Source organism: Motacilla alba, chromosome 1 (genome assembly GCF_015832195.1).
Source record: "Motacilla alba alba isolate MOTALB_02 chromosome 1, Motacilla_alba_V1.0_pri, whole genome shotgun sequence".
NCBI lineage: Eukaryota > Metazoa > Chordata > Aves > Passeriformes > Motacillidae > Motacilla > Motacilla alba.
In genome coordinates, this window is record NC_052016.1 from 37,597,266 (window position 1) to 37,617,208 (window position 19,943).

At 39.0% G+C, this 19,943-nt stretch overlaps 1 protein-coding gene across 2 annotated transcripts in view; it reads left to right on the plus strand.

Annotated features, from left to right (window-relative positions):
- Window positions 1-19,943, plus strand: part of PRMT8 (protein arginine methyltransferase 8) — a 106,956-nt gene that overhangs the window by 81,999 nt on the left and 5,014 nt on the right. For both annotated transcript variants that reach the window (XM_038132655.1, XM_038132661.1), the window contains exons 5-10: window positions 2,358-2,513; window positions 7,498-7,561; window positions 10,656-10,798; window positions 11,182-11,269; window positions 14,353-14,468; window positions 18,954-19,104. In XM_038132655.1, coding sequence (XP_037988583.1) covers window positions 2,358-2,513; window positions 7,498-7,561; window positions 10,656-10,798; window positions 11,182-11,269; window positions 14,353-14,468; window positions 18,954-19,104 — 718 coding nt within the window. The remainder of the gene's footprint in view (window positions 1-2,357; window positions 2,514-7,497; window positions 7,562-10,655; window positions 10,799-11,181; window positions 11,270-14,352; window positions 14,469-18,953; window positions 19,105-19,943) is intronic.

Genomic DNA, 19,943 nt, shown 5'->3' on the forward strand with positions numbered 1-19,943 from the left:
CACATCAGAGACCTTAAATCAAATGGAGCTCCCGATGGAAGGATACAGCCATGTAGGTCTCAGGGAGTGCAGAGAGCTTCTTGCTGAGGCTGGGAAGTTTCCTCCTTGCCTGCAGAAGGTGTGCACTGGTAAAAGATCTCTGTCAACAAGTAAAGGAGCTGCTAGAGGAGGCTGGCAGACTTTGAAGCATCAGGGGCATGAGGAAGAGGCTGACTAGATCTTGTCTGAGAGCATGAAGGTACAAGACCCTAAAAGCCCAACTGTAGTGAAAGGAGAGGCAGCCATAGTCTGTATTTACCAGGTTTGAAAGTGGGGACTCCTCTGATGGTGAAGGCTGGAAACTTGTGCCTTCTGGGAACAGGAGGGAGGCTCTCAATCCACCTGCAGACCCCTGGCTACAGAATAGGGTCAGTGTCTTCATTGTAGCTGAGGGGCAGAAAGTTCTGTCCAACAAACCTCCAGAACCAGCTGGCTCTGAGCCAGGCAGAGGCATTGGGAGCAAGTGACAAGTGATAGCTGCAAAGGCTCTCACCTGCAGGGTACAGCAGCCCCTTCTGCTGACAAGAACTTCTGCCAAGGCATTTGGATCTGGGACATTGTGGAGAGGCTGCTGGCATTTGTCCATCCCTTAGACCAGCCCTTAGAGCCTGCTGCTGTTCTACATGAGCACCAGTGAGACCTGGAGCATATCAAGTGTCACCGGGCAGCTCTCAGGATGATGATCAACAGCAAAGTGTGCCAAGTAGATTTTTGCCTCAATTTCAACAGCACAAACAAGGACTTGAGGAGAAATGTTACCATGGGTCCACAATTGCTTGTGCAGCGGATGTCAATGACAAGTTTTTGGTTTTTATATCTATGGGACCCTTTTTGAGGCTTGAGGTCTGCGAGGAAGAGATGGAATCCACCTGAAAAAACCTGCTTAAAGGCATCAGTATTGACACCTGGGGAGATACCACTAGTGACTGGTCTCCAGATGGACTTTGTGTTGCTCATTACAACATTTTTGGAGCAGCAGTTCAGTCAGTTCTCAGCCCCCTGCACTGACCATTTATGCAGTCCATAGCTCATTTATTTTTCAATGAGGATGTTATGGGAAAAAATGTTGAAAATTTTGCAAAAAATCGAGATAAAAACCATTCTCTTCCTCATTCATCTTCCTTCATCCACAAAGCCCATTACTTCACCACAGAAAGATACCAAGTGCTCAGTCATCTCCAAATCCATGCTGAACACTCCCAGTCACCTTCTTGTTCTTAATATGTGTGGAAATAGTTTCCATGAGGGTGTACTCACACCTTTCCAGTGGTGATGGACTGCTCTTTGCCTGATACCAAAGCATGCTTTATGATAAAAGTAGCCTTTTGTTCATCTGCAGTCACTGAGCTCACATAGTGTCCTGCCAAGACAGGTAAGTAAGTAAGCAGCTGATACATGTAGCAATCCAGCTCATGATTGCCTCAGACTGCTGGGCAGTGAATGGATCCTCTTCATCCTGAAATTGAAAAACTCATTTGTCTACTTGCTTAAACTATGAAAGTAAGCAAGAGTATAAGCAAACCTTCAGCCTTCTAGACATAACAGAAGCATTTTCAGAAAACTAAAGTTTGTGTTGAATGGTCTACACTTCTCTTAAAAATGGCACCTGGGTCTTGAGCTGGGTCCTCTTTCTAGATATAGTTTGACTGACAGATGTACAAGAAAAAGCAAGGTATCGATGGAACTAAATGCATGTACTGCTGCTATCAGTGCATCAAAAATCAGCACCTAACAATGACATCTCCAACTAGTGAGATAGTAGTCTAGGTGATACATTAATATCTTCTGGAAATTGATCAAGTAAATGAGTGGAAAGAGCAGCAAGGGAGGACCTTACAAATGCAGAATTTCTAAGCTCTGCTATGGGCTTCTGCCTCACATGGGCAAGGCTGTCAGGCCTGCTGTTGTATAATGTCTTCTGGAACCATTTCTTTTCTGTTCAAAGAGGAACCTCAGAAGGTCCCTCCACTGAGGCTCAGGGTTGTGCATGTTTTAGGAGGAAAGGAATGTTTGGATTTCTGTATGGCTTCTGTCTATTCCCAAAGCAGTGCTGCGGTTAGATTACATTCTGCTTGTTGGTTGTAACAGTAAAGTAATAGCAGAATAAAATCATACAAGGGACATCATGCTGCTTCTTAATAATTCAGCTCAAAGTAGTTTTACAGTTGCTTTGATGTGTGCACCCCAAAGTACTTGAGAAACCCTTCATGTTGTGTGTCAATAATGCTACAATGACAGCAAGGGAATGCATTCAGCTGCAGTGTGGAAGGCATATAGGCATTTCAAATAGTCACGCAATCCTTTTATTTTCATTACAGGAAATGTTGAAAGATGAAGTGCGCACATTAACCTATAGAAACTCAATGTATCACAATAAACATGTTTTTAAAGATAAGATTGTCCTCGATGTTGGAAGTGGCACGGGAATCCTCTCCATGTTTGCTGCAAAGGCAGGAGCCAAGAAGGTATACGGGGTAAGGAGACTCTTTCTCACATTTTGAATTTGTCTGTGCATTTTGCCTGGCAATTTGGCTTAGTGATTTACCTTTTCTTACTTGTTTTGGTTTGAAATTCTACTCTCCAAGCTCATCTATGGTTTGGTTTAAGTGACTTCAGTGCAGTTCTGTTGTATTCTTGTATGACTTGCACTACTGCACCTTTTCCAAAGGGGGATGTAAATATCTTTTCATATGTGGAACCTTTGGTGTTCTGGTACATATTCACATTTCTTCTTGGCTGAAAAAAAATGTTAAAGAGACTCACTCCTACTCAGAGGGGTTAAGGGAACTATCTTGCTTTTTAAATTTTCAGGGTCTGCAACTTTGTAGTCTTGGAAACACATCTCCTTAATACACTTTTCCCTGCATATTACAACTCAGCAAATTGTGCAAGAAAGCATGTGTATGTTTTCTGTGCCAACAATAACACTTTTCAGAGGCAGAAGGAAATTATTACCTTAAATACATTGAACTTTAGAAGCATGAATGTGCTGTTCTCTGCAGAGAAGTCATTACGGAGAGCATAAATTTGCTTACTAAGTATATTCAAACTTATTTGTACTGACTGTAAAATGACAAATGCAGTTTCTTTTTGCTTTAGACTTCTCTTTGCCCTGAAGACACAATGCAATGTAGAAAAGGGGAAATAGATCCTATTTCTCAGTGTAGTTCAACAAAATTGTTTACTAAAACTTAATTAGGTACATCCGTGCATTTGAAGACGCTGATGCCACTAAGTATCCAAACTGTGTGTCTTTATTACTGGTAATGATACATGAAATGCCATTTCAATTCTCAGGCTTATATTTTCAAAATCCAGTGTAACTTCTGAGTATCTCATTTGAATATCAGACTAGAGTGCAAAACTATAGATAGCTGAAATCAAAAGGTGCTGGGAAAAGTTTTGGAGTTTAAGCCTGAGATAGGCAGCTGGAAGGTATTTTCTTATAAACCAAGTATTACTTATTAATACAATTTATTACCTCAAAGCCTCAGGGAGGATAAACCAGCAGCTTTCTGTGATGCAGAAATGCAGGTCTCATGCAAAGATGTTGCAGTGCTCTAGAAGTATAAGCATATACAAAATGATGGTGATGTGCTCCCACCTTCCCATCTCTCAGATCCCTGGCCATATGGTCTTCCTCCCTCCCTTGTGCTGGCACTGGTGCTTATCTGATTCTACAGTGAGCCAGCTCGCTGGCAGAAAATTCATCAAGTAAAAGAAAAGTAAATACTTTTCCATGTTTGTTGTTATTGTGAGGGTTTTTTGTGTTTGGGTTTTGGGATTTTTCCCCCCTTTGGACTTCTTTAGAGTTCAGGCTTTACCTTAGGACTTTATAAAGCTGAGTGGCACAGCAGTGCCAGCTCACCGACGGACTGTTCATCACTGAAGCTGGTGGGTGTGCTATCCATGGAACTTAGCTCTCAGAGGAACTCCCTTAGGTGTGAAACTCTTCTGCTACAGCCAAAGAATTTCAACCTTCTTGTCAGATGAGCTGTCTCACCATGAACCCTGTACACAGTAAGCTGCAGAGTGGATTTGTGTTGGACAAGCAGCCATTTCAGACCTAGCAGTGGCAATCTTATAGTCAAACTAAGCATTTACGGTCATATTTGCCATTGGAAACTGTGAGTGTTCCATTTAAAAAGCAAACATTTGCTATGAGTTATTACACAGAGCTGTGATATTCCAGTTTCTTCTCTACAGTTAAATGTGATTTTTCAAACAGCATGATGTGGGAACTGTTGACAAATGCAGAGTGTTGTTTTTTTGACTACAGAAATCACTCTCCTCTTACTCACACTTTCTCTCTTTGGGTTCAAATTCATCCACTACTTTGTCTGGTTCTTCTTATCCCTTCTTACTGTTGGAACTAATTCCTTGCCCCTACCTAAGCCAACAGCTAGAATTATCTCTGGGTCTTCAAGAGATGTAAATCATAGAATCATTAACTTAAAGCTGTATCAAGGTGGCCAAGGACATGTCCAGTCTAATTTGGAAAATCTCCAAGTATAGAGACTCTAAATACTCTCTCAGCACCTCTTCCAGGCCTACAATGAGCAGGAATTTCCCTTGCCACAGTTCATGATTACTGATTTTTGACTTGTCCCTGTGCATTTCAGAAAAGAATTTGACTTTACTTTCTTTGCAAGCCCTTTTGGGATACTTTTAGATTGCTATTGGAATGGGGGGGGGAATCTCTTCTACAACCTGAACAGAGCCAGCCTCCTCATTTTTCCTTCTTTCTTCACCTGCTCTGAGCCCTAACCCTTGTGGGAGGGTACCACGCAATGATGTTCATCTAGCAGGGGAGCTGTTGTAAGAGAAGTAGAGATAGAATTGGCACACAGCTCTTGGTGCTTGGGAGGGGTCAGTGAGGGACACAAAAGTACAAAAAATATCCCTTGAAGCCTTGGTTCATCTGCTGCATTTACTCATACAAAATTCAGGACAGTCACTGCAGTAGAACTATCTGAATTCCATGCTATTTTCAGGCAAACAAGACAGTGCAGGGAAGAAGGAGTTAAACAGACACAGAAAATGAAGGCTGATGTTAGATGTCAGCTGCTTTGTATAGAAAGGTGGTGATGAGGACACAGCCCAGGGGAAATCTGGGGATCTTGTGACTGTTTCAGGAAGAGACCACAGTAAATGAGGAGACATTTGCAGCAGTAGATTGAAGACTGAGAAGTAAAATGAAAGCAGAGGTGAATACACACACACAGAGAACCAGATACAGCTGAAGCAATTCAAAGGTCCATGCTGGGACCACTGCTGTTTAAGATCTTCATTAAGGACAATAGATGGTGGGATTGAGTTCACCCTCAGCAAGTTTGCATATGACACAAAATTGTTTTGTGCAGCTGATGTACTTGAGGGAAAATAGGCCACACAGTGGAATCTTGTCAGGCTTGAGGAGTGGGCCTGTGTGAACCTTGTGATTTTCAACATGGCCAAGAACAGGATCCTTCACTTGAATCAGGGCAATCCTTTGAAGATCTCCTCAAGCCTAAACCATCCTATGATTCTGTGATTATAAGATCAGGTACAGACTTTCTTTATTGGAAGGTGTGCTTTTCATAAAATCCAAATGCTTTGTAAAATAGGACAGATTTGAGCAGATCACTGACTTGAAAGAAAACTGAGAAAAAAAAATCTAACACCAATTTTTCCTCTACTTCTTCACCTGCAGAATTCAGTTTTCTTTTTTCTGAAATGGGTTGCTTTTTAAAATAAAATTCAACCACAGTATAGAGGCCAAGTCAAAATGCAGATGAATAACTTTAGCCACCCTAAAGCAAGTTGTTGTTTTTTTTTCTGAAATATGTATTCCTTCATGAAACATTTAATTGTTCTGAGGGGTTTCTTCTTTTGCTTCTTTGCATCTGAAGCTGATTTTTGGAAACTGGTTGTCATTCCTGAGAGAGAACTTTTTTATTTCTAAAGAACCTTGTTCTTTAGAAAGTTTGGAATGCAACCTCCAAACACCTACCTATGCCTGCTTTATTTAAAAACTGTTCAAAATGGGCAATGAAATTGAAAATACCAGACAGATGTGAATAAAGACAGGGAAAATGAGTATAATAGCAGTAACTCTAGACAGGGCATACAGTCCATACAGTGTACAGTAAGGGAAGAACCTGGATGGAGCAAAAGGATGTCCCTCACCCCAAAGGATTTCTTCCTTGAACTCTCTGGACTGGCACACAGGTGTTCCTTTCCACAAGCCTGTTTTGGTTTATGCTCAGGCCATTGAGCCACATTTTAGGAATGGTTTACGTCCACAGGCAAACTAAGCAGAATCAATGTGCTCCTATGGGGACTGGGATTGATATTATGACTGTTATTATGTCTGTTTCTTGCACAATATAAAAAGAATAAAGGATTTGTGTGTCCTTGTGTCCGCTGTCCTGCCATCTGTGAGTGCTGTCTCAGAGGTCAAGCACAATTTAGCTTTTAGAGATTAAATGGGATTCACTGGCTATATAAACCACTTCATTAGAGATAATATAGTTCTATTTGACATTCCCACAGGGGAATTAGGGAGACAAGGATTATGCAAAGTAGTATCATCTGTTTAATGCCAAATTTGGGAGAGGTAAATTAGGAACTGATTCAGTGACTACAAGCAACTTTGGCCTTCATGATTTTCAAGGGGCACAAAACCCAGAGAGATTCATGGAATGTAGTTTTTCTCTAAAAGATATTAGAGGTCATTGCAAACATGCTTTTATGCTAGCACACCGATTTTACCAAATTTAAGGGCAAATCTAAAACTCAGAGGCACTCTGTAATTATTTTCCTAGAAAAAGCACAGAACTGGTCAGAGAAAAAGCCATGCAGAGCTGGATGTTCTTTTAAATAGAAAAATTCAGTCCTTTCTTATTTGTTAAATGACTGCATTCTTTTGGAATAGCAACTTTTCTAAAGAATATAGATTTTTCACATAGAAAGCAATTGCTTCTTGGTACAAACCAGTATTGGCATATTTGAATTTTAATATTATTCACAAAGTTTGAACGTATTTTGTTTTAAAATATATATGGAAATGTAGCATCATCCAAATTAATTCCATTCAGCAGATTGTTATGGGGGAAGAGGCAATATTCTATAGTATCAGGAATAAATTAAATATAATTAATAATGTATCAGGAATAAATTAAATATAATTAATAATGTACATTTTGTAGGTAGAACTTCTTTTTTTTCACATTTCAATAATTTTAAGAGCAATCTTTTCCACAGGAGCCACTTTAACTCGGACACAGACTTTAATTTAAATATTAAAATATCATTAATTATGATCCTCCCCATAGGTTTGATTTACTTTTGTCAATGGTTACATGCTTTGTAGAGTCTTTGCTGCCTTCAGTAGATGCTTTTCATTCACACAGCTGAGTTCTCTAACAGATAAAATGCTCTTTATCTTGCTTTTCTTTTTTTCTTTTTTTTTCCTAGATTGAATGCTCAAGTATATCTGACTACTCAGAAAAAATTATCAAGGCCAACCACTTGGACAACAGTAAGACATACATAATTTTTTTTTCAGGAAAAAGAGAAGATAACAGTTTTGGTTTTTTTCTGATTAATTTCTGGTTTGTGTTTTACATGTAAATGGTAGTTTTGCAGATGTAAATACAAAACTAAACACCTCTTTCAAGGCACTACAACAATTTCTCACAGGAATTACTGTCAATTCTGTATTTGTCAGAGACAAAAAAAGGAAATAGATATGGGAACTGGGATATAGATATGGGAAATAGATATGGGAACCAAACTGGGAAGTTTGGTTTAGCAAAGCAGAAGGAAGACCCTATATTAGAGCTGAACTCATCAAATTAATTCTGCCATTAGAATTCCATCTTCTCTCTTAAACAGAATAGAAATACAAACACACATGCTGACATTCAAATTGGAATAAGGTTTAAAGCAAAAAGTATTCACTACCTTCTCTGACTCCCTACTCTAAGAAAATACTTTTTTCAAAACCTTATCAAAATGCACACTCACCCAAACAAAAATGTTCTAATCCTAAAATAAAAATATCACATAAACCTTCTTTTTTGATTGAAAAGAGAGCTGATGAAATTTCCAAGTATGTGGAAACTCTAAATTAAGAAAAAAAACAAACCAAAAACCAACAAAAACCTAGAAGTAACCCCAAGCTACTGAAAATCCTTAGCACAAAATAATTCCCAACAAGTTCTATTTCATGCCTTCAGTCCTCCTCCAAATCACAGCACTCAAGATATCTTTGTAACAACCTCAAAAGTCAGTCTTTTTTTAACTGAGGCCGTGAGACTGTTCCTGTTTAAAAGTGCTTTTTTGTGAATAGCTTGCCTTTGCTGCAGAGCAGGTCATGGCTGGGCTGTACCCAGTGCCCCCACTTTCAGCTGTGTCTGCGCTGGTGCTCTGCCTGCACATGTGCAGGAATGAGTTTCTGTGCTGGTTCAGATCTGCTCTGATTTTTATTGCTGTCACTGGCAGTTTGGGACTAACCCCGAGCTCTCTGTGAGGAATATTTATTGTACATCATGGGCATTCAAGTGTGGTGTGAAACAAGAGGCCAGCCAGCCTATGTAACTCTTGGTTCAGGAAAAGAAGGAAGCAAAGGAGCGAAAATACTCTTTCCACAGTAGGGATAAGGCACTAAAGGAGTGAAGTGTGACCTCCGTGGTTGTCCTGAACCTTGGGTGCAGAGGCTGTGTGTTCCCAGAACAGCATTCATTGGCCGGAGACACAAATAGCGCACCGCAAATCAATTTGTGTTTGAGTTTCCAGCAGCAGGAGTTGCGTGTGAAGGAACCATTGTCAGAATAAATTGGAAGGTTCCAGTGTTCTCCAAAAGATGCAGAAGATTTTTATCTCTGTCTTTTCCTCCTGTTCCTACAAGGAGAAGGTGACTGGGAACCTGTGGAGGCAGGAACAGAACTCCCTCCCTTTGGGAGGAGACTTGGCAGGCGAGGTTCAGCAGTCTGCCTGACTGCAGTTTGGTTTGCAAACTGCACACCTGAACCAACATTTACACTTTCACACTCCACACTGACCCACATTCACTTCTATTTTAATGCAGCCAGGTACTGAGCCAAAGAATCTTGTTGCTCATGGAAATTTTCCTTTCCCCACCGCACCCAAATGTTTTGAGCAATGCAGAGTCAGCAAAAGGGGCTGAACCGAGGGAAAACCCACTGCTTCCAGAACAGATACATGCAATGCATCTGAGGAAAGCATGATCTGTCCCCACATGATGCCTTATGAAGTGAAGGGAGGTGGGAGGAACCAGTGCTGCTGCTGCTGCTTACACGGTGACTGTTCTAGGCGTAAACAGGGGGCTTCAAAGTCAGGTGTGTCACTCTGGCAGCTGTCAACAGTGCTAAAATTCACTCCAAAAGAATTGGGGCAGTGGAAGTTCTTGGGAGAAAAGAGAACTAAAGAGAACTCATGGCTGGAGCTTATAGACATAAAGAGTCTTCAGTATAACAAGAGATGAACTATTGGATTACTAACTGTGAAATAAATTAGTTTAAATAATGGCAAAGAGAAGAGAACTCTGCTCTTTTCCAGTCAGGTTGCTCTTACAGCTGATACTTTGTGGTACCAGTCTGAGTCAGAGTGTTCCCAATTTCTTAGGGGCCAATCTGGATTAAAAATTTGCTATGCACATAAAGTGGCCACATCTGGTTAGAGCAATACTAGTACTGAATGTATTTGGGAAAGACAAAACCTTCTTTTCCCTGGGCTGAGTTCTAAAAATCACTCAACCCACACTTCCACACTCAGTCAGCTAACCTAGTTCTAGCTAAATTAAATTAAATTAAATTAAATTACCTTCCTTTTTCTGAAACTGAATATTGACCATTTCATCAAAAAAACCCTGCTATCATTAAAAATTACCATTAATTAAGAGTAGTGGAATAGTCTTATCAATTAGTAATGGAAAGTTGAATATTCACCTTATTCCTAAATTTCAAGTGCATCTGTTACCTTTTCAAGGAAGAATCCAGAACCATGAGACTTTTTCCACTGAAACAAACAACATAAACATGAGAGAAACACATGCTGAAAATTATTTAGCCCAACCTAAAAATACATTTGTAAATAGGATTTTTTTTTTTAAGGAGGAATGATTGGTGACTTGTGTAGTCCTAAAACAAAATTATTTGTTACAACTGAATTAAATATGGCCCAACATTCAAACATTAGTGTGTAAACCTGCAAGGATGTTTAAAGGCTTCTAAGTGGATTCTTTGATATACTTGGTCAATGACCTAGAAATCTGCCAAATTCTAAAGGGCATTTTAAAATGATATCACACAGGTAACCAGGTAAGGCCTGTTTTTCTGTTGTTTTTAGACATGGTGGAGTTTTTTGTTTGGCCTTTGACTTTTGGGTTGGTATTTTTTCCTTTTATACTGCTACTAAAAATGCTATTTATTATACACACTCTGAATACTTTTTAAAAAGTGTGGAGTGCATTGAGTCACGTGGAGTCATGCCTTATGGACAGGCATTCAAGAAGAGAATCATATTGAAAAGGTCAGCCTGACATTCACCAGTAAGGATCTTAGTCAGGTGTTTTATTATGTGAAACATATTTCTTTGGATTCTCTTTTCAGTAATCACAATATTTAAAGGTAAAGTGGAAGAAGTTGAATTACCTGTGGATCAAGTAGACATCATCATCAGCGAGTGGATGGGTTACTGTCTGTTCTATGAGTCAATGTTAAACACAGTCATCTTCGCACGAGACAAGTGGCTGGTAGGTGCTCTGCATGTCGTGCTCCTTGCTGGAGCAGTCACCATTTATTTTCTGACTGCAAGCCTTCCCTTCCCTACTGTCACCATAACGAGACACAGTCACATCTCCAAGTGCCATTTCTTAGGCTTTAACAAGGAGATAACAAAGGGAACCTCAGTGAAAGAGCTTTGCTTTTGATTAAGTGCTGGCCGGCCAAGTTTGCCTAGACACTGTCTAATGACATTGCCGCAGGCTGCAAGGTTAAAGCTGGTGTGCAAATCTGAAGGAAAACAATAAAGGCATGCAAGGGGTGCTTGTCTGGTTTTTGTATGTGCAGTTCAAAATGTGATGTCTTTGTCAGGTGAATAGATTACGAGATCCATTTCCCCACAATTCATCAACAGAAACCTGGAGGGCTAATGTTTCCAGACCGAGCTGCTTTGTACGTGGTAGCAATTGAAGACAGACAGTACAAGGACTTCAAAATTCACTGTGAGTAAGCACCTGCCAGTAACACTTTTCTGTGGTTATTTCCCTAAAATCTTTCACTTTCAGTAGCCTACTGTGATCTCTTTGCAGGCCAGAATTCCAATATGAATGTGAACTCTGAGAAAATGTTGGTCTGCTGATAAATTCAGGAAATCTGTAATAATTTAAAGTGCACAAAGGAGAGATCCATGTATAAATTGATGAAGACTTTGCCTAGAGTTATATTAATACCTCTAGCTATATTTAAAATGTGGATTAAAGGAGATTTAGTTTTGTTGTTGTTTTGATAAATATATAATCCATCATAACAGCCACAAAACCCAGTAATATTCTTTTGCCATTCAGGTCCTTATTTTTGTTTTTAACATAACAAAAACATAAAAGCAGTAAGATGTAAATTAATTGTACATGTGAAGAAATACACCTAGAAAAAAATTTTATCTCCATTATGGCCTGTTGAAAAGAAAAACCCCACAACATGTATAGCTTTTAAAAACCATTTTATGCGAGAATTTTAAAATTAAAAATAAGGATCAGATATTTAAATTTTACTTATATGTTAAAAAGGGTTCTAATTTGGGGGTTTTTTTTAGTACTTCATAGATGTATAAAATTGACCTTTCCTTTGCTTTTAAAATGTTGGGAGGGTTTCCTTGCAGTATCATTGAATAACTGGTGCTGTTACCGACATCTACAAGTGACCTAGTCCAGGCTTCTGCTGTGATCAAATTAACAAGTTTTGCATTATTTCATTCTTCTTTTCCTTTCAACATTTTTAATTTTTTTTTTCAAAGCTGGGCAGTTTCACTTAAAGGTATTTTCCATTATGGAAAAAAAAAAAAAAAGAACCACAAAATCCCTAAGCAGATTTATTAACCAAAGATACATGGGAAAATCTGGGTTAAATTAGTGGGCTCAGACAACCTTTAAATAAAAATGCCTAACTCCTCATTCCTTGACTCTCACCTCCTCCCAGAAAAGAAGGCTTAATGTTTCTGTAATCAAATTCAGTGCTAATACACAGAACTGCCAGTTGGTCAAAATTGCTATTTTGGGTCAAAAGCGAGCCCAATGCAGTGGGGTGGTGACAAGAAGTCTCTGTAGGTGCCAGGAAGGATTATATCTCCCCCTCAAGCACAGCCTAGATTTTTCTCCTCAGCTATGTGATGACCTTGACAGTTAAACTTGTTATAAAATGTACAGATTCAAATGGACGTATAAGGCATCCATTCTGTAAAGGAATCAGAGCCATTTTGGCCTAAAATCTTTCATTTTGTTTTTGAACTCCTTCCTTTCTAGACCTTGAGTCTTTTTCTTTTCTCACAGACAATACATCTGTTTTCAAATTGTTTCATTTTAAGCCATGAGAAAAAATGTACAAAGACGTTTTTTCCTCTTCTAAAATGTTGTTTTCCTTTAAGACACTTTACTTTCTGATTCCACCTCTGATTTCCCTTCCCACCTTTACCTTATATACCTCGGTGTCCTCAGTTATTTCTGTCTCGCTATCTATCTGCACCACCCTCTTGTCTCTCCTTTCCATTTTTAAATCCTTGAGAGTGTTTCCTTACAGTTCAATTTTTCATCTTTTTCTCTCTTAAGGAGGATAGAGTCTTGCCTTCATATGAGATGCAGGCCTGAGCATTTTAGAGAGCGTTCAAGAACCATTATACTGATAAAGAAATAATGCAATATGAGGTTTCTAAAAAAATCTAACTTCTGATTTTTCTAACTGAAGATTAATGCCACAGAGTACTACTACAGTCAATTACTCTGATTTACTGCAAAATGTAAAACATATAATTTTATTTTTTACCTCCTGTGACAGCTACCTGCCTCAGACAGATTGGGCCACATATTTCAAAGGTATCCCATGTGGCCTGAGGTGCAGTAAATTATGGAGGCCCCAATAATAAATAAAAACTATTAAGTTGTTTATTCCGGGCTTCCTAGTTAATCTTTTCTGAGTAATCACATAAAAATATATGACTTTTTAAAATGTAATCTGAAGTTCTCACACGCTTATGATGCCTGAAACAAAAGTTTTCAGCTCCCCTGAAATGTTGAGAAACTCACAAACCAATAAAGAGTTAATAAAGAGATATCAAAGAATCATTCATGTCCATGTTTTTCCAGTTTAAGGATATGCAGATTTTTATATCACATGACATTTTCTATCATACTCCTCTGGAAACCCCAGTAGCTGAAATGCTATGCTCTGAAAAAAAATGAGACATTTCAAAGATGCTCACAAGTGTGTTTATCTGGTTTTTTTCTGTTCAAGCCATTTATAAAAACACTCATGGTATTCAGTTTAGATTTTGAGATGAAACACTGAATGGACCTTGACTTACATGCTTCAAAAGACTAAGATTTCCCTTGTTTGAAGGTTCTTGTTTTCACTTTGTTAAGCAAGCTTAAAAGCAAAGCCAGTGTACTTCTCCATTTTTAAATGTTTTCATTTTGTGCAAAAAAACCTCAACATGATAACATGGAACAATCAGAAGAACAATTCAAATACAGAAGATTGGCATGGCTTTTAAATCTTTTTCACCAAAAGTGAACCTTTTGCTTCTCTGTCATGTTGTATGTGGAGATTTAAACTTGGAGTCCCAACTACTGAAACACACCTGCCAGTAATTTACTTGCTGAAACTAAAACTACTGAAATAATCAAAAGAGCATGTAAACTGCCAATTGAGTGGCAATCTATGAGGAGAAAAAAAAAAAACATAACAAAACCAAAAAAAACCCAACACTCAGCCTGACATCAGATTATTTTGGACAACAATCGCAAGCGTCTAAAGCCACAAAAATCATTGACAAATCTCATATAAAACAGTTTTGGATGCACCAAAAAATAAGGGTCACTTGTTCAAAGATGTACATTGAGGGCTTATTTTGCCACAACTGCTTTATCTGTAAAATAGCAATGACATAGACAGCTGCAGCAGGGAGCAAAGAGCTGAAGGGGACATCTGAAAATTAGGGGATGGTAGAAATTCTTCCAAAAGAAAAATGCTTTGAGAAGCAACAAAAAATTTCTATTATTGCTGCTAACCTTGACAAATCTATTTGCACTGACAGGGTGGGAGAATGTGTACGGCTTTGACATGACCTGTATTAGAGATGTTGCCATGAAGGAGCCCTTGGTGGACATAGTAGATCCAAAGCAAGTGGTGACCAACGCCTGCTTAATAAAGGTTTGGTAATTCTGAATATACCTCATTGTGACGGTTTACATCTAACTGCAGGGTTCTTTTGGGACCTGCTGCTTGTGTTTTGCTTGCTTTGAAGCAGCTGCAGAAGCCATCAATGCAGAATGCTGCCACACTATGAAGGAAAATTGTGCAGTTTTAGATTAGCCAGTTGTTGCATGTTTCACATGCTCAATCCTATCACATGACCTGAGCTTGAACACTGATACCTTGATTTCTTATGGAATTCCCAAAAGCAAGGTGCTCCTTGTATCTCTACTCATCTGGTTACATCTGCAGGCTGTAACTCAAGATTCTTACAAATTTTACATGTGCAAATACTGGATGAAGAGAGACGTGGTATATTTAGATATGAATTTGAATTGCCCTGCCTTTTAGTAAATAGAGGTTGGAAATTACTGATTGAGTGCTGCTGAGGAGAAGGGGTAAATTATTCTGTCTGCAGTGAGAAAGTCTGAAGCATCAGTTCTTGAATTGATGATAAAATAAATAATTACCTGCAGAGCATGTGATCAGAATTTGAACTCAATTTATTTCTCTAACTTTCTAATTCTTAGCCTTATATAGAATTCTCTCTCAGCCCCAACATCTGCACCCAGAGGTTAACTGGTACTCTGCTCTACATGAGACAGAGAGGTCACTAAACCCTGTTCACAAGATCATGTTAACAATAAAGGAACTGCCTGCAGGAACATTTGAAACCTCTAAAATTCCCTTCACGTGAAGGAATCCTCATGTGAGACAACTGTCCTGAACAAGGCTATCTGCATCAATAGTAGTGGTACTACCAGGTCCATGAATCCAAGAACTCATTTATTCCAAAGAATCAGTTCTATCTTTTCCCTTTCACTTTTTGCCAGTGAAAACCACAGCATTAAATATTCCCATATGTAAAAGGGAAAGCCATGCCTCCAGTCAGCAAAACCTTTACTGAAAGCAGCAAAAAGGAACAGAAGCAGAAACTCTGCATGAGTACGTATGCATGCACAGTCCATTTGCACTGAGGGGAACACAAGATGGCCGTGCCTGAAAACAGCCTCAACCAGAGCAATTTAATATTGCAGCACACACAAAAGAAACAGCTATTTAGACTCTATGAAATACGTCCAGAGAGAAAGAGATCAGGGAGAAAAATGGGTTGGCTGCTCTGGAATAAAAACCTGCATGCCCTTAATTGAAGTGCAAATCCAATGCTTTATTTAGAAGGTCTTCAAATGTAATTTGGTTTAAGATGACAGACAACAATTTTCAAAGTGTTTCTATTCAGACTTTATATTTAGTTTTGACATCTTTTGTCCATACACTGAATGGTGCTGTACCACATAGAGGCACCATGAGAGCAAAGCCAGTAATAAGTACACAAGCACAAACTACCTCCCATTCCAGAATCAGTCCCTAATCTCACAAACTGATCACCAAGCAAAGAGAAAATTGTCAATGAAAAGCATAAAGGAGGGAGATTTATGTTCAAGATAGCAATATGAAAGCAGGAAAAACAGACTCTGTAGTTATACATTTTTTAATTTAATTTACTTTTGCACATGGTTTATTTATATAAAATGTGTTTCTTTCCTCCTGAAAATATTTGTGAATTCAGAGAATAATATTAGCCTAAGAAAAGACTTGAGAATAAACAAAGCCATAATGTTTAATTATTCAAATGTTTTATTACAGCACTTTTGGATAGCACAGCTTGTTCATATTAGATTCACAGAGGGATTTTTAGGGTTGTATTCAACCCAAAGCCAGCTAATTTAGGGTGCCTATCAGATCAGTCTGGGTTCTCTCTACATTAGTCAGTGGATGGACCAGTCACTAGATACATTCCTCAGAGACCAGTCAAGGTCTTGTGCTTCTGCAGTTATTTCAATTCCCAGTTTAGATGCTCTGGATGGTGCTACAAAATCAGCAAAATAAGACATCAACTGCACATGCTGTGTAGCCATGGCACTTATCTGACATGCTGGAGACTTGAGTAAAATTTCCTGATTTTTACTCCTCAGAAACTGGATGTAACCCAAGTCCTGAATGCTTTAAGGAACTTTAGGCACTGGACCACAGGTCCACTAGGGGTCATGCATGCAGGGAATGCAGCATCCTCTCTGCTGTGAGAGCCATTCTCTTTTGCATGATCTCTTAAATACATCTGAGGGACACAGGAATTGTCCTGCCAAATAGGAGTCCTGTGTTCCACAGCAAATCAGCCAGGGAGAGTAGTGAGAACTAAGCATCTTCAAACCACCAGAATCAAGAAGTGAACTCAGAAATAAGTGTACAGGTGTCCTGCTGGGGACCTACTACTTTCAGTAACATCGTCAAAAATATGGAAAAGTTTGTTTCATACTTGGTAAAAAGTGTTTTCTTCTCTGGTCCAAATACAAACAAACAAACCAATGAAAGAACTCCACCAAACCTGGACATCCACTGAGATTTGCACATTTAGCTTATTTCCATGCTCACAAAGTTCTAGCTGAGTAACCTGACTGTCTGGGAAGGAGATCAGGAAAGAGGTGCCATGGCACTCTAGAAGCAACCTTAACTCCAGTTTCTATCATTTGTCTCCTGTGCAGTTAGCTGTAATGAGTGTTGCCATTTTATATAAGGATATATGGTTGCCAGAGTACAGTTCAAGGAGATCACCAAAACCAGACTTGGCCATTCTCATAATTATATTAATTAATAAAAAAACCACCCCACTTTCGTCTCTTACCTTGAGTTGTAAAAAAAGCTATGTTTCTGTTCTTAAAAAAAAGGACTGAAAAACTGACCAACAGTTTGTTCAGGATATCTGTTTAATATTTTTGAGAAATTTCTGACTCTCTAATGAAAATATTTCCTAGTGCTTTTGAGTCCACTTTACCCTGCGCAGCCAACACAGCTCAGAGAGAGGGAGCTAGCTCCCTTTTATGTGCCTCGCCACTAGACTTAAGTCCCAATTTCCCCACAGTGAGATCACTAAAAAGACACAAAAAATTACAGAAATCTGCAGCTATCACCCACCAGTCCAGTTTAGCTTGGCAAAGTAAATTTTGCAGTCTGCTGTGGAACTCTGCCAGGAGGCCTCAGAAGTTCTCATTCCTACCATGCTTTTTTCTTACCCTCTTTTGAGGGGGAAAAACCAAAAGCATTTTAAGGTTATCACAGCTTTAAATGACCAGTTTTATGCATAGGTCACATAGGATAAACACTAGTGCCTCAGGGTGTCGTTGCAATGCGGTAGAATAATTTTCATTATGTTTAAGTCATTCTTGAAAAATAATGTTAACCAGACAGGCCAAAGCTATGGCTTGCTTAAATCATCTCCCCATAAGTCTTCCAAGTCTCAGAAACACATATGTGGTCCACGCAAAGACCTCAGTAACTGAAATATGGCTGCATCTTTCTATGTCTTCTCTTTTTGCAGTCCTGCCTTAGATTACAGAAGGCAATTTCTACAAGAGCCCTGTAATGGGTCCTAAAAGAGGCTACAAGAGCCCTCTAATGGGCAGTCAAGACTCTGCTCTCCATTCTTGCAATACAAGTCTTAAGAAATGCTGGTGAGGTCAGAGACACAATTCCTGACTTCAGCTGGTAGAGTAGAGAGAATTGGTATTTCTGCCTACAAAAATTCTGTTTCCCTGTATGCATGAGCAATAAGGGTACCAGAGCTATGAGAATGAACAATGAAGGTACCAGAAAGTGCATACATTTCCCACAGCATTGGAATAGAGCTTCATACTTACTATCCTCCCTATCATCACTACAACTTCTGGAAACAACCTAGGTGAAAGCAGTACCTAGCTGCGAAAATCAGATCCATCTGAAAAAAACAGAACAGTGAGATTCAAATATTGAGGGAAATAAGCAATCCTGAAGACTACATTGTCCCTTCCAACTACTGCAATCAAGCCATAGTATGACTGACATAATTTATTTCTGTCTTGATCAAGAGCAAGATCCCTGTGCTCACCATTTGGAATCAGTTACCTGACACAGGACTAGAAAGCATCACCATCAAAAAGAAGGCCCCTCTTGTGCCTCAAATGTTTTGGCTGCTTGACACAGTCAAATAATTTTTCTTTCCACAGATGCAAAAACAAATAAGTTTTTTTTAAAAAATCCCAACTCTGGCATCTTTCCTCATGCTGACAGTCCCTGATGATAAAATTCTTTGAACTGGACCTGTATCTCCATGTCAACATCTACCTGTATTTATCAGAGCACCTCTTTTACCCTGATTTTCCCCAGCTCCTACAGCCCCTCCCTGCCATTCCCAAGAACACACACTCTTCAGTGAGTCTCCTCAGTCTCAGCTTAGTCAGATAACTGCATGATATATTAGAATATATCTCTGATTTCTTAGTGTTAAAAGGCTGCCAGTCATCTTTGTGTCTGATCATTAAATGAAATACTAAAGTACCTCATTTTAACACTTAACCTGAGAGTCACAGACATCTGCATGTAAGCGTCATTTCTTTCTCCTCAAAACAGGAAGTAGATATTTATACAGTGAAGACGGAAGAATTGGAATTTACTTCTGCATTCTGCCTCCAAATTCAGCGCAATGATTACATTCATGCCTTGGTCACCTATTTTAATATTGAATTTACAAAGTGCCACAAGAAGATGGGGTTTTCTACAGGTAATCTGCATTTCTTTTGATTTCATTTCTGTTGCTATCAGTCTATCAGTGCTGCTGGTCAGATGGTACAGGAAGGTTTAATGTACCACCACATTTGAATTTCAGTGATAAAAACTATTGTAATTTTGGGGGAGGTGAGCAGGATAGGGAAAGGACAACTGCTTATAGGAATTCTGTGGAAACAGAGGCAGAATTTCACAATGGCTATCAAGCTTAGAGCTTAGCAGGAATTACGACCTGTGAATTTATGTCCCTCACCAATTATATCTAAATCCTGTGTCAAATTTCTCAGATTAGACAGAGAATTATCGGCTCAGAGAGAAATAGCAGCTCTGCATCCTAGTTTTCCCCAAATCCGAAACCCAACGAAGCTTGTCCCAGAGCCTAGAACAAAACTACCATTTTTTCCAAGCTATAAAAACACACATACTGATTATGTGAGTTGTCTCTAACAACCCAGATGTGAAACTCTAACTTGCCTTGGTGAGCAGATATTTAAAGGAATAACTCCACTCCCTCTAGGCATTGCTTACCAGACTGAATAAACCAGAGTCTTGCAAAAAATGCAAAAACCTCATCCTGTAGACAGCCTTTGTGTAGAAAGGAGGGTGAAGTGTTTCTCTGCCTCTGTTCAGTTTATTATGATATGGTAGGTGCAGAAGAATTACTCCATAAAAATGTTGTTTTGCCATCTGCTGCTGAAGGTCACCACTGTCTAGAAGACTGGTAAAGATTCTCACCTGGTGTCTGTTGGCAAAGCTGCACTGAATTCAGTAAAATTCACCAGTTTGTAGGACATGCCAAAACATTTCTTCATTGATATGTATTTTTATAAATTA